Raw genomic sequence first — 15,035 nt, 5'->3', positions numbered from 1 at the left:
CTTAATCTCCCAGGTCCTAATCCAGCACTCAGAACCATTACACCAGGCTGCTTTCTCTTGAGAATTCACATCACTACAATCCAGTTGTGCACAGTGGACTATCCAGACCAGTCTGCGTGATCAGTGGCCATGTTGGCTGGGGGTTGTGGGAGTTTGTAGTCCATAAAGTAACATGTTTCAAGTTTGAACAAACAAAATTGGCCGTATTACAATTGGACCTTGGTATCTGCTGCACATTTGTTCCAGAATGGATTAATCCCCATGAATTAAATAATAATAATAATAAATCTTGGATGTGCAAGTCCTCATTATATAAAATGGCAGTTAAATGATGTCCCATATAAAACCAAAAATCAAGATTTGCTTTTTAGAATTTATCTATTTTCAAAACATTTTCAAGCTGTGGATGGTTGAATCCATGCTAAAGAATCCATAGATACGGGGAGACAACTGTATATTGAAGAATATCTCTTACTTGGTTTTTGGTTTGGGTTTTTTAAGGGAGAGAAAATGGTCAAATAAAGGAAAACAATCTGGTGGGATAAGTGAGGTTTTGGATTGAGAAAGTCAAAGGTGAAGAAAATTACAAAAAATGAGGGAAATTATAATCTGATAAATTTGGTATTGGATCCTAAAAAATCTGTAATAGCCATTGGAGAGAATGAAGGGAGGAGAAGGGGCTTGAAAAGTTTGTGGTGCAAAAAATGGAAATATTTTGTAATGGTTTATTACACCGTTCATTAAAGTTTACTGACTTTTTGGCCTTACCCCTGCATCCGTGGGAGATATGCTCCAGACTTACCATGGATAGTGAAAGCACAAGTAATGGCCAAAGCTGTATTTCTGCAGGAATGGACCATGGAGTCACCCTGGAGGACTCTCCAGATGCTTTGAGAGTGTCTCTCAGTCTAGGCATTGGAAGTCCTCCAGATGCCCGGTCTGCAGTGCTGTCGTAGTTTGGGAAACCCATGGCACTCATATGTGTTTAGATAACAACTCCATCATCCCAGACCATTGTCACACTGACTAGTGGAGTGAAATCCAAAAACAACTGTGGACTGCTGATTACATACAACTGCCAGGGCAACAGCCAGGGGTTTGAGAAAAGTTACATTTTTAGATCACAGTTCAGAATCCCCCAGACAGAGCAGCTAGAAAAAAATTAATTTCCCAGAATTCCCTAGCATTGAGCAGGGCAGTTAAAGCAGTCTCAAGATGGATTATTGATCCAGTGTGTTTTGGACTCAAGTTTTAGTGAAATTTAAAGGAATTATTCAGAGTACTAAACTCTAATCCCAAAACAGATTCAGCACCTTGGACACCTCCAAGACATTTGGTGCAGCTTTGCCTGGAAGCCACAGAACCTCCGCAACAGAAGCATCATCTCACAAAACCAGACACAAGGAAGCCCATTTCACTCTCAAAATATATAACCATCACAACAACAGAAACTTCTCCTTTCAGTTTAGAAGCTAGAGATGGGGAGTCAGTCAGTAAAGCACAGCTCTGGTCAGGAACGATCAGTGATGCCCTGCCTGAATCCAAAATGCAGATGATCCTCCATAGCCATGAATTCTGCCTCCCTGGATCCAACCACCCACACCTTGAAAATATTTTTAAATCCAAAAGCAAAGCCCAATCACTGTTTTATATATAAGGAACACTACTTTGCCATGCCATTGTATATAATGGGACTTGAGCATCCATAGACTTTGTATCCACAGGGGGATCCTGAAACAACACCAGCAGATACCAAGGACCCACTGTACATTGTTGCTGTGTGTTCACATTTTGGCCTATGACAACCCTAATGTGAACTTTCATTCACATGGCAAGAGTTTTTCAGAGGGGGTTTGCCTTTGCTATCCCCTGAGGCTGAGAGAGTGTGCTTGACCAAGGTCAGCCAGTGGTTTCCCATGGCCAAATGGGAGTTTGAACCCTGGTCTCCAGAGTCCCAGTCCAGTGCTGAAACCATTCCCCAATATACCTCCCCAAAATACATTCATCAGTTTAAAAGGGGAAAGAAAAGTATTGCCAAAGGACTAGATCTTCCCTAAATTTCCGAAAGGGAACCCAGGCTATTCTGAATGGCTGTTTCCATACTCCCTGAGAGCTGCTTTCCTCCTGTAGGCTCTATCTCCTCTCCCCACAGCTTCCCAGCTGGGATCCTTCAACCCACTCCTATGACCCAGAGTTCCCACAGTAAGTACCACCGAACCTTATTGTGGAGGGCAGGGACCCTTTCACACTACATCAGGCCTGACAACATATGGCCCGGGGCCACATGGCCCACGAAAGGATTTTGGTGGCCCGCAGGGATGTGGAATGATTTCAAGGCTCCTCTGCTGCTCAGTCTTCTTTGAGCAAGAAAGCCAGGCACAGAGGAGCAGGATGGCAAATGCTTGCCAAGGCAACTCCTCCACCATCCAGTTTTCTCCTGAGAAGGAGGCCAGGCAGTGAAGGGGAGAATGGGCAAATACTTGCCTACGAGGCACCTCAATCCTTGGCTTTCTCCTGAGGAGAAGGTAAGGAGAGGAGGAGGAGGATGGGGACACATCGCAAAGCTCCTCTACTGCTCGGCTTCTCTTGAGGAAAGGGCCAAGCAGACAATGATGCAATAATATTAATAATATTAATAATAATTAATTTAATTAAAACTTATCTACAGCCCAAAGAAGTTAACTTATTTTAATTCGGCCCCTTCCTACTGCTAAGTTGTGTAGGTCTGCACTATATAGTTATCGTGCTATGATCCACTTCAACTACCATGGCTGCTCCTATGGAATCCTGGGTTATGAAGTTTGGGGACGCCCAAGAGCATTGGGCTGAGGCGCCTAAGTTGCTGTTGTTTTGTGTGTGTGCCTTCAAGTCATTTCCAACTTATGGGGAACCTAAGATGAACCTATCATGGAGTTTTCTGGCAAGATTTTGTCAGAGGAGGTTTTGCCAGGCTTTCCCCTGAGGCTGAGAGAGTGGGACCAAGTGGGTTACATGGCTGAGCTGGGAACAAGCCCTGGTCTCCAACACTTAAACCCTTGTGCACATTGGCTCTGATATAAAGCACTAAATGGCTTGGGCCCGGGTACTTGGAGGGTCGCCTTTCCCCATACAGTGGTGCCTCGGGTTACGAAAGTAATATCGTTCCGCGGCGTTCGTACCCGAAAGCCTTCGTAGCCGATTGCAATAGGGCTAATGGGGAAAAGCCGCGATTCGTGCGAAAAGCGAAAAAAGCACCAAAGTTTTCTAACCGAAAAAACTTCGTAACGGAACATAATTCCCTATGGATTTTCGTATCCCGACATTTCGTACCGTATTTCGTATCCCGGTACCACTGTACAATCCCCGCACACTCAGACAGCTGGGAAGCAAATGCTAAGAGTTCGAGGCGATTGGCTATTACCACCAGGAGGCCTTTTCTACCTCGGCCCCCAACTGGAACTCACCCCGGAGAGCTCGCTCGGCCACCTCCTTAGACCAATTTAAGAAGGTCTGAAAACACACTTTTTTGAACAGGCATACCCCTGACTCCTGACTCCTGAATGCTCCTCCCCACCCCTCCTGGCAGCATTGTTGAGCTGGCATGAGATATGTTTATTGCTAATTGTATATGGGGGCTTTTAATATATCAGTTTTTATATTTATATTGTAAGTTGTATATGTTGTTAAACCGCTTTGATCAATGGAAAAGTGGTATATAATTATTATTATTATTATTATTATTATTATGGTGCCCCTCCCTAATCTGAAACCCAGAACTCCATAAGATGCTGCATGGCAATTAAACAGAATCCAATCAATCATAAATAATAAATAAAATAACACATTGCAGAAAAAATCCAATCTGAGACCACTCTAACTGACCTGGCTCAGTGCTAGGGAATTCTGGGAACTGTAGTTTTTCTGAGTCATTAGCCACCTTTGTCAGAGAGCTCTGGTGCCACAATGAACACAATTCCCAGGATTCCCTAGCACTGAGCCAGGGCAGTTAAAGCGGTCTAAACTGGATGTTCTGCGTGTGTTTTTGGACCAAAGACTTTCAGAAGGGAGAGTAGAGGGATCCGAAGTCACCAACAACATTACTACCTTGAGAACAGATGGAGTTAGTACAGTCCACTTGGTCATTCTCTCCACTGTGTACACATGGGCATAATCTACATATAAGCATGTCAGTATATCAAATTCCTCCTCTTTGGGGCACCCTGTAAATGGTTTTCATGCGGTGGCTTCCATATCACTGGAAAAGTGGAGTCTGCTTTGGATTCAGTCAGAAATTAAAAGGAGTTTCCAAGGAGGAGAAACCTCTCCTTCAGTCTAGGCTCAGTGCTTGAGATGACTCCTTAAAGTTCAAAGTAAAACCCAGAGCAGATTCACCACCTTCTTGACATGGGAGCCACTAACCATTACTAGGGCTTATCTACTACCAACCCTCAACGTTTATCCCCACTGACAGGTCCTGAATTATGGTGGTATTGGCACAATTATTGGCATGAGCTGACCCATGGCTACGATGACTGGGGTGAGTTCTTACTCCTGTGTTGTATTGTTGTTGTGTACCATCAAGTGTTTTCCGACTATGGTAACCCTAATGTTACGAGAAAAGCTGGGAGTCCTGGGAGGGTACCATAAATTAATATGTTTAGGGAAATGTTAATAGCTCAAATAAAAATTATATTTTGGCTGGGTAGGGTTGCAAAGCCGGCTGCAGCGGACAATCCCGGTTTGACCACTAGGGGCGTCCCTGCACGGTTTCCTCCTGTCCCGGTGGACGAGGTTTGCTTTGCTGGCCCTGTGCAGAGCCTCGCACATGGCTAGGAGGAGGACTTCCTCTTCCTGAGTCTGGGCTGAACAGCCCGTCCCTTTTCCAGGCCTGAGCCTATGAGGGCTGGCAGGGGCGAGGCTGTTCCAGCCCCAGTCTGCCCCCATTGGCCAGCCAGACTCAGGAGGAGGAGCTCCTCCTCTGTTGGCTGGGCTGCAGCCAGAGGGAAAGAAAAGCCATTTCCTTGCCCCTTTTTGGTGCAGGGAGGAGGAGGAGAAGAGGAGGAGGAAAAGGAGGAGGAAGTACTGTATGTATTTTTAAATTGCATTTTAAAGTGCATTTCTAAGCTAGTTTTAAACTGCATTTTTAAAGTGCATTTCTAAGCTATTTTTAAAACTGCCTTTTAAAGTGCATTTCTAAGCTGTATTTTTTTTAAACTGCCATTTTATTAAAAGTTTGCATTTTAAGTGCCTTTTCTGTGTATTTTGATGCTTTTAAAATGCTAACAATTTCCTTGCTTCGACAATGATAGTGTGGTTGATGTTATGAGTCAGCTTCTGAAGTTGAGAGAGTGTCACCTTCCAAAGTGTGGTTGTTGTGTATTGTGCTTTGAATGCTACGTCCCTTGTTGTGTGACAATGGGGTGAGATGATGTGGTGAATGATATCAGCAACTTTCAGGCATGGCCAATGTTAGCTGCTCTGATTTTACAAACTCTGTGCAGTGAAAAAAAAATCAAAGTCCTTTGACTAGACACACTTCGGAGACGTAGAAGTTGGTGGCAAGAAACCTGAACGCAAAATCCAATTCTGTGAAACCACTTTGACATGTTCAATATGCATGCCATGTGAACATCTAAGTGTTAAACTCAAGGGGTTGGATTATGGGATAAGCCTCTGAAATATGCAAGAGGCCATGTTAAGTAAAGCACGTGAAGGTGCCCAAATGTGCTGTTATGTGTGGAATGGAGGGGAAGGAGGGGGTGGTTTGGGCAAAGGAAGTCCATTTTTTGCCATCTGTCTAGGAATAATGCCCAAATGTCCTCCATTTTGATCCTGCCTAAGAAACATGCATTTATATTAACATTTTTTTAAAAGCAATCAATTTTTTGCGTGTCCCCTCCATTTTTATAAAATGTTGTCCTACATTGGAAACGTTGTCCTACATTTGTCCTACATTTGTCCGGTTTGGAGGTCTGACTTATGGAAACCCTAGGCTGGGGCAACATTTCAGCCTAGCACACCGCAGGTGTAGATCGCTTCCAAATCCCACAGAACTCCGGCAATTGCATATGAGATTATATATATCATATATATTAATATATATATATATATACACACACAGCCTCGAGAACAACACACACCCACACACACACACACACATATTATAGATATATATTATTATAATAAAAGACACATAGTTAAACTTATACATCATACATACGTATACCTTTATACATCAACATGGATCATAAAACACAGTGAAATATCCTTTTATATGTTTTCTATTATTTACCTCATACTTAACCCCGCTCTACCGTCTAATATCTATATACCTAACTCCTATTAACTGAACCTAACGATCTTATATGTTTCACTCTTCTTCCTTTCAAGTCATCCTTCTCCTTCTCGTTTCTACATTAAAACTCTACTTCTCTTTGTTTCTAACCTCTTCCTAAACGAAGCTAATCATCAATCACTTTCTTCTAGCTTCATTCTTCCTGTCATTCTCTCTTCATTATTCATACTGATGCTTCCTATTTACCAATGCAATCTTAAGCTTTGTTAATTGACTTCTTAAACTTTCCTCAGTAATGGGTTCTATCTTTCCATGTCAAACTGTGTGAATAATGCCAATTTACCCAATTAATCTTTCAAGAAATTGATAACTTTGTTCCAATCTCCGTTAATTGCCCTTAGTTTAATTCTTAGAGCTGAGTTAGTCTATCCATTTCTATTCCTTGTATAAGTTTTATCATCCAGTCCTTCCTTTGTGGAATAATCATTACATTTCCATTTTTGTGCAAACAGAACGTAGCAGAGATGGCAATTCAAAGACAAGTTTTCATGTTTAGGAGCATTCACTCCGAATAGACCAAAAGATAGAATTCTGGTTTAGGGTGGAATTTCATATGTAAGATTTTTGTTAATGGACAGAAAAAAAAAGTGCTTAGCCCATTTGCAGGTCCACCACAATGGCAGAAGAGCCCATTTCAGTTTTTACATGTCCAGCACATATTTCCTTTGTTTGTGCATCTTCCGCGATCGACTGTGAAGATACCACTGATAGAACGTTTATCAAGGGCTCGCCCAGATTTTGAGAGGCTGTATAGCTAATCCGTTTCCCAAACGCTTTCCCATTGAGAATAAAGTAATAGGGGGATTGCTCAAGTGATCCGTGCCCAGTGGATCATCTGATGTGTTTACACTACTACCCCTCCTCTCTAGCATACTGTAGTAATATTTTATAATTTTAACCGAGTAGTTATTTTCTTCAAGAACCAGAATCTTTCCCAATTGAGTTTTCATCCCCCTTTCGTTCAATCCATATGTCCTTGGCTCTGTCCTTAAAATCTGTCATAGATCTGTCTATATGCGAGCCAGGTTCTTTCCAGCCGTCTTCTATTTATTTTTCCTTTGGTTTTTAATTTCCCAATTCCCGTTTCAAATTCTTAAAATCGTTTATAGTTGACCATTTTGTATCCTTGATCATCTCCTTTCGAAGAAGCTTTGTGGGGGAAACCACCAACCATTTTGGGTATCTTCTTAGTATTCTTCTTTATAATGTCCAAATTTTAATCAGGGGTTTCCTAACACAATGATTGGTAAAGGCTTGGTTTGCTGGGTGTTCCCGTATGCCAATAGGCGTGCCATCCAAGTTCACCCTCCCCTTCCAATTCTAGTAACTTTCGCATCCACCAAAGTAACCCGTTCTTTGACCCATAATAACACACATGCCTCGAAATAAATTTTTAAAGTTGGGAAGATCTAAGCCTCCTCTGTCCCCAGAATCTTGTAAATTTGTTTTGATTTAATAATTCTTGTTTTCTTCCTCGCCTATAAATGGGGCTATTGTCGGTGTGCCACTTTAATGGATGTATCTTGAAATAAGATTGGGATTGTTTGAAATAAAATATAACATGCATTTTAATACTGATTTCTTGCTAATAGTGATAAACTGAGTTTATTCAGGTATCAAATCTTCTCTTATTTTGGACCAAAGGTTCTTATAAGTGGTTCTCAAATAGTTCTATAGATCGCTTCGTAATGTGAATCCCAAATATTTGGTTTCTTCTCTACCTTTATTCCCGCGTCCTTTCTATTATTTCTCTTCATTGTCTTTAATGTTTTAGTCAAAATAATTGATTTTATCTTTGGTTGATTTTACAACCCCGTGATTTTGACAAACAGATCTAATAATCCAGAAGGACGCTACAGTTTCCTAGGGTCTTCCAAGAATTTTTTTATGACCACATCATCCGCAAGGCCTGATTTTATATTCATGTTTCTTGAATTTTTTGCACCTTTCAGATTAGGGTTTATTCTAATTTCTTTTATAAGAAGTTGTCTGTAACTAATTAAAAATAGGCAATGTGAAGCGACATCCTTGCCGTATTCCTCGTTGAATATCTATAGTTTTAGTTCTTTCCCCAGTAATTCTCATTGGGGCTTTTTTTGGTTCTCATAGATTGTTTCCCCGTACCAATTAATAAAATTTCCTCCTACTTGACTGTTTTTAAATAATTCCTGTTATCAGAAATCCCAATTTACAAAGTCAAAGCTTTTTCGAATCTAAAAAGAATAAGGCCTAATTGTTTTCTCATTATCTTTTCGAGTACTCTAGTAAGATCTGTTACAGTCTTAATTCTCTCTTAAATGCCGATATTAGCAGAAAGCCGCTTTGTCTGCATCTTTATTTTACTTAGATGGTCTTTTAGTTTTAAGGCGACACGAACAAGATTGATGCGAATATTTTATAATCAGTGTTTTAAAGGAAATTGGGGCTAATAATTGGCCGGATGTGTGGGTCTTTTTCCCTTCTTTTCTAATAAAGAGGATCTCCGGTTGCTCCAGATTCAGGTATGTTTACTTCTAGGGCATCAATTCATCATTCGCCTGTAAGGGTTTACCATATTTCGAAATAAATGTTTTGTAAATAAGGCTGTAGACCATCGTTCCTTTCCTGGGGCTTTGCCTACTGTGCTTGATTTTTGCCGTTCCCAAACTTCCGCTTTGTAATCGGCTGATTTAAATTTTACTGCTGTTCTTTATCGATAATGTGTGAATTTACTATTAGCCAGAAAACTCCTAAGTTTCCCTCCATTTCCCCACTCTCCTTCATTTTGTTTTGATATGTTGTCCCATAATATTAACAGAAAAACCCTCCTCTAATAATCTTTCTGCTGGATCTCCCTTTTTTATTTTATTAAATGAATTTTCTCTTTCTCTTTTTCCTTAGTTTTGTGGTACGAGCCACTTTCCCTGTTTTAGATTGGCATCTTCAAAATTTTTTGTTTTACAGTCTTTAAGTTTTTTTCCAATTCACTAATGGCTTCAATTTCTAATTGTTTCTTCTCAGAACTTTTATTTCTCTTTTTGAAAGTGGTTTAATTATTTAGGTGTTTATTTTTTAGTTCTTCGCTTTATCCTTCACAATAGATTGTTCAAATGAGTTATTTTTTTGTTTCCTCTTTTTCTGACAATTATGTTTTTGTTGGGTGAAAATCCCTTATTGTGGCTTTCGCGGCATCCACACTAGGGCTGTAGCCTACTTCTGTATTCCAAATTTCTCCTCAAAAAATGCTTTATCATAAAACCCTTCCCTTTGCTGAGTAACCTCTTTCAATTGTTTAACAGTTCTTCATTTAATTCCAGAATTTTTCTTAAATGGGTCTTTTAAGTTTAACATTATCGGGTTGTGGTCCAGATATTTCTCTATTAAAATTGACATCTCCTTCACTTCTTTAATCAATGAGTTTGGAGACTAAAAAAAATCGATCCGTGATATGGATGTCGTGTCGCTCTGAGTAACAGTCAAATCGATATTAAACGAAAAGTTCGTCGATCTGCCAAGACGCAGATAAATCTTTAAGGTCAAAAGAAAAATATCGAAAGTCTCGATAAAGATCGTCTCTTATTTCTCTCTCTTCTCGTCATCGTCGCCCGTTCTCAGTTTTCCGACTATCTATTCAATTACGCTCTTCTTCTTCCTCTTCTCCTCATACCCCACCGCCTTTGTCTTGCGTCGTCTTTATTCTCTTTCTCTGGTTTCTCTTTTTTTCAAACCAATCAAACAGTCCGGGGCCTTTTCAATAGAGTGCGGAGCTTACGTTCCTTGTTTCCAGGTCCTATAACACCGTCAAGATATGCCCTTCAAGCTTTCAATTGTCGTCAGAAATTATATTCTTTCTTCTCTTCAGAATTTTTCCAGGAATAATCTCTTAGGATTGTGTCTCCTGGCCATCATCATCAGTTTTGTATTGTAGGCTCTGTATTAGAATATTTCTTTAGTTTGCTTGCTTCCGGAACGAAGTAAATCACTAGATCCATCGGGAGCTTCCTGATTCTCGCAAATTCGAGAATTTATTCTGTATGATTCGGTATCTATTTCGCATGGAAAGAGCGTTTCCAATTCACAATGATTTAGCCAGAACTGGGTAAGGGGTTAACAGGATTTTCATTTATATTTCCTCAGGCAACAGCTCAAGTTCAAACAATTTTTCTCTCTGTTTTAAATTGCCATGCTTCAATAGCGATTCTTGTCCCTCCCTGTTGATCCTGTATATAATGTATCCCACTTTTATTTCCATTTTCTTTCTTCATGCTGATTCCAGTTTTTTCTAACCTTTCCACTGACCTTCTTTAGAATCTTCGTCAATCTTATCGCAATCTGAGGTTATTCTCCCAGTTCAGTTCGCAAATCTTTCTTAACGCTGCTGTCATCTCGTCCCGAGATTTTTTATTTCCAGAGTTGTTTCCTCCTGAAGCATTTTTTCCTGATTTCTCTTCCATCATTGTCTGTTTCAGTGCTGATGTTTTAGTAGGTGGGTTCATGATTCTCCTTATTGGATTAATTGGAGTATTCGTTGTTGCTTCGCAGCAGTTTGTTCCTTGTGCCACCTCCCAGATTGGGAGTGGTCCAGGAAGAAAATAAATAAATAAATAATAATTGATTCTAGAGTTCAATAGAGTTGTTTATACGCACAATTAAGGAAAAATGAATATTATCAAAAGTCAAATCGCAATATTCTTGAATCCCAAAAAAAGTAAAATTGGTCCTACATTTAGAATTTCAATTACAAAAGTCGGAGGCAAATTCCAAAGAGGTATTTAAAAGTTCCCATTAAACATATTAATTCATGGATGCCCGCCTGGGGACTCCCAGCTTTTTTCTAAATAGGTTTTTGCAACTGGATAAAAAATAATCAACATATTCACACCACACACACACAAACAGCACACGAACTAAGAACGCAACTGGGGGAGGTGAAAAGGCGGAGGCCTTGCAAATGATGAGACCAAACCGATCTTGCAACTTGGTTCCAATAAACGGGCATCTGGAATGGAGCGACCTCGCAATAGCCATTGTGGCAATGGGTGGGCCAGCTTTTGAGAATCTAATAGAAGTTGAACAGAGTGTCTGACCTGCGTCATCTTGTTTTCTGCTGCTCCAGAGATCAGGATACTGGAGCAGTGGATGCAAACTGTAGGAAAAGAGATTCCGCCTCAAACATTAGGAGGAAACTTTTCCTGACAGTAAGGGCTGTCGACAGTGGAACACACTCCTTCCTCGAATTTTTGGTGGAGTCTCCTTCCCTAGGATGTCTTTAAACAGAAGGCTGGGACAGCATCATGGGGGCTTTGATTAGTGTTGCTGAATGGCAGAATGGAATTGGACGGATGGCCCTGGGGTCTCTTCGCACTCTAGAGGTCTAGGATTCTAGGCTTCCTGGGATTAGAGTTTAATAATTATGCTTTATTTTGGCAGGAGGCCATAGACCGACATGGGAACCTAATGCATTGGTGGGACAGATGCCTCCTACATCAAGGTCCTGAAGAAGGCAGGTGCATTGTGAACCTATATGACAACTTCACAGTTCTACAACCAGCGGGTGAGCTAGGATGTCCTATTTGGCCAGAGTTTGCAATAACAACATTTGTGGACAGAAGGGGGAGAGCTCTTCCCTCAAAGGGTCCTGCATCCAAACCAATGTTTGCAAATTTTGAGATTTGCTGAATTCCAGTCTCTTCCGTTTCATCAGTTAGATCTGAACAGGGAAAGTGCTAAATTTGAATTTTCCACTTCAGTTGTCAAGTGTTGAAATAGCGGAAGCTTTTGGGAGGTGCTGGTCACTCTTGGTTGTTTCATTTCAGGGAGGCATTAGATAAGAATGTGCATAAGTTGCTAGCCTTCCAAACACCAATTACAGTATCTGTCTAATCCATTTAGCATTTTCTTTCTATGCAGGGTCAGCTAATCACTCGTGGTAAATTAATGAAACATTAAGTAATATTGAAAAAAGTATCAGCACGTAACAAATAGGCAGCTGCTGTCAAGTGTATTTCAAGGATATTTGCAGAGAAACTGCAGTTCCCAAACTGTTCAGATTTATTAAATTTTTAAAATTGAGTTGATGAGACGTTTGAAATAACTGGAAAAGATAGGGTTGCTAATAGCCAAAAGTCTACGGTGCAATGATAGAGGGTAAAACTTGATCAACATAACCTACACACTGGAAGTTTGGAGATATAGTGTCTAGATCAGGGAAGTATAGTGCCACGCTATTCTGTGCTTTGGTCAGGCAACCCCTGGAATAGTGTATCTAAGTTCTGGGTACATCGGTCAAAAGGACAATGAGAAAATAGAGCCATGTGTCCAAAGAGAGTGACTAAAAAGGGTGAAGGTCTGGAAAACCATGCCCTAGGAGCAACAAAGAACTTAGTGAGCTGGGGATGTTTAGCCCTGGAGAAGAGAAGGTTAAGGACAAAGTATAAGCCTCTTTAAGTATTTCAGGATGCATATTGTGGCTGCAGCAAGCTTGATTTCTCTTGCTCCAGAGAATAGGACACAGAGCAATGGAAACGACAGGAAAAAGAGATGCCACGCAACATTAGGAAGAAATCTGGATGGTAAGAGCTGTCGGCCAGTGAAAGACACGACTTTGAGTGTGATGGAGTCCCCTCCTGCTTGTAGAGGTCTTTAACCAGGGGTGCACAACTTGCGGCCCAGGGGACGATGCGGCCCGCCAAAGGGATTTCTGGAGGCCTCGGGGCCAAATAATCAGGAGGAGGAGGAGGTCCCTGGCTCCAGAATCCTACCCTGATCGCACAGGCTTTGGAGGATGGGAGCAATGGAACTCTTCCCCCATACTTCCCAGGAAGAGCTTTTGCTAGGGGCAGGCTTACAGCTCCTATCACCCCAGAGGATGGAGGCCCAGAGGGAGGAGCTGTTTTGTAGGGCAGCTGCAGAGTAGAGCGGAGGGCAGAGAAGACAGCAGGGATGAGAGACCAAAGAGCTAGAGAGGGCAGGGGTTTGGCTCATTAAGATAAGGGACCCAGGGTCTTCAATTGGGTGTGTATGGGAGTGGAGAAGGAGGAGGAGGCCACCACACTTTTGGCGAGCAGCCTGGGATTTGGGATACTCGTCTTGGAGGCTGCCCTGCCTGGCAAAGCCACCAGGCGGCTCAGAAGTTGAGCGGACTCGACAGAGGAGGAGGAGGGGGGAAAGAGACAAAGGCACCCACCAACTGGGTTGTTACCTCTGCTGTGTCATTCGAGGGGCCTGGGTGTTTTTACTGGCAGAGGCAGCCTTGCCATTCAAGAAATGAACGGCTTGGCAGAAGAGACAGTGCGGGGGGTGGGTTGTCCTTGTCTCTTCTTACCCCCATCCTCCCTCCTCACAAGGGTGCCCGCCCAGCATGGAGAAAGAGACAAGGGCCCCCCATGCCCAGCGAGTTGTCCTCCTCCTCTTCTGCCGAGTCGCAAGGCCTGCCCCACCTGGCAAACCCCAGGCTGCTCAAGGCAAATGAACTTGGCAGAGGAGGAGGAGACAATGGGGTGCGTGGGCATCCTTATCTATTTCCCCATCCCCCCCTCCTTATCTCCTCCGCCTGTAGAAAAGAAAGAAGGGAAGGAGGGAGGGAGGGAGGAAAGAAGAAAGAATCAGGAAGTGAAGAAGGCATGAAAGAAAGGGGGGTAAGAGGAGGAAAAGAAAGAAAGAAGAGAGTGTAAGGGAGAGAGGGAGGTAGGCATCAGGGAAAGTAATCAAGTCTACGTGCGGAAACTAAGCCCTGCCATCCCTAGTGAGTGAGTGGACAAAGGTGGGGAGTAACGGCATAAGCCCGAACGGACTGCATTACGGACTTCTTAAGGTAAGTCCGTCATGCCTTCCGGTGCCTTTCTTCCCCGCCTTTCCACTCCTTTTCCTTGCGATGTTCTCCCAGCTCAGCCTTTCCCCCCCCCACCACCCCCCCCCCCGGGCCAGGAGGAGGATTCCAAATTCTCCATTTTGAGGCATTTCGAGATAAGTATGGATTTAATTTATATGCCTTTCCAGCTTTTATTTGGGATTCATGTCCCTCCATTTTATCTTGAATGTCCTACATTCACCTAAATTCCTAAGATTTCCCTGTCCTAAACCTATTGGGCAGCCCAAATATTCTAGCAGAACGCTTAATTTCAGCCCCTACCTCCTTTTCAGTTGGGCAACCCCTGCGTTTAAACAGAGACTGATGGCTGCCTGTCGGAGGTGGCTTTGGTTGTATTCTGCATGGCAGGGGGTTGGATTGGCTGGCCCGTGGGTTTGCTTCCAAGTCTATAATTCTATGGAAGGCAATATTTCTCCCTCTGAAGAAGAGCACTGGATGGTCATTGGTAGCACCCCACACAACCATTCAGTCACCATTTGCGTTGGTGGGCAAAAAAAGCTGTGCTCTGGCACTGTAAATGCCTACGGGAGAGTTAACATGGAACCAGAAGAAAGCTATTTTTTTGGTGCTGCAGGTATTGGGTGCCCCTTGCACACTTCTAGAAAGTATTGGCAGAAGCTAGCACTTTTGTTTGTTTCACTTCAAATTGGATTTGACTTATGGTAACGCGAAGGCCTATAACATGTTTTCTTTGCAAGATTTCTTTGGGCAGGTAATTGCAGCTGCTTCCTCCTGGGGATAGAGAGTGTCACTTGTTGAAGGGCACCCAGTGGATTTCCAAGTCTGAAAGGAGATTTGAACCCTGGTTTTCCCCAGAATCCTAGTCCAATAAGCAACGTTACATCAATGTGG

The 15,035-nt window shown here is 42.3% G+C and overlaps 1 protein-coding gene across 1 annotated transcript in view; it reads left to right on the top strand.

The window, feature by feature from the left end:
- The window catches only part of ECEL1 (endothelin converting enzyme like 1), an 84,622-nt gene that overhangs the window by 47,065 nt on the left and 22,522 nt on the right, over nucleotides 1–15,035 (top strand). Inside the window, 2 exon segments of the mRNA XM_042456308.1 lie at nucleotides 2,153–2,178; nucleotides 2,181–2,202. Of these exon segments, the coding sequence (XP_042312242.1) occupies nucleotides 2,153–2,178; nucleotides 2,181–2,202 (48 nt within the window).

Source organism: Sceloporus undulatus, chromosome 3, assembly GCF_019175285.1.
Source record: "Sceloporus undulatus isolate JIND9_A2432 ecotype Alabama chromosome 3, SceUnd_v1.1, whole genome shotgun sequence".
In the NCBI taxonomy this organism is placed as follows: Eukaryota; Metazoa; Chordata; class Lepidosauria; order Squamata; family Phrynosomatidae; genus Sceloporus; species Sceloporus undulatus.
Note: the sequence above shows the minus strand (reverse complement) of the source record. Positions and strands in the feature narration are given on the sequence as shown.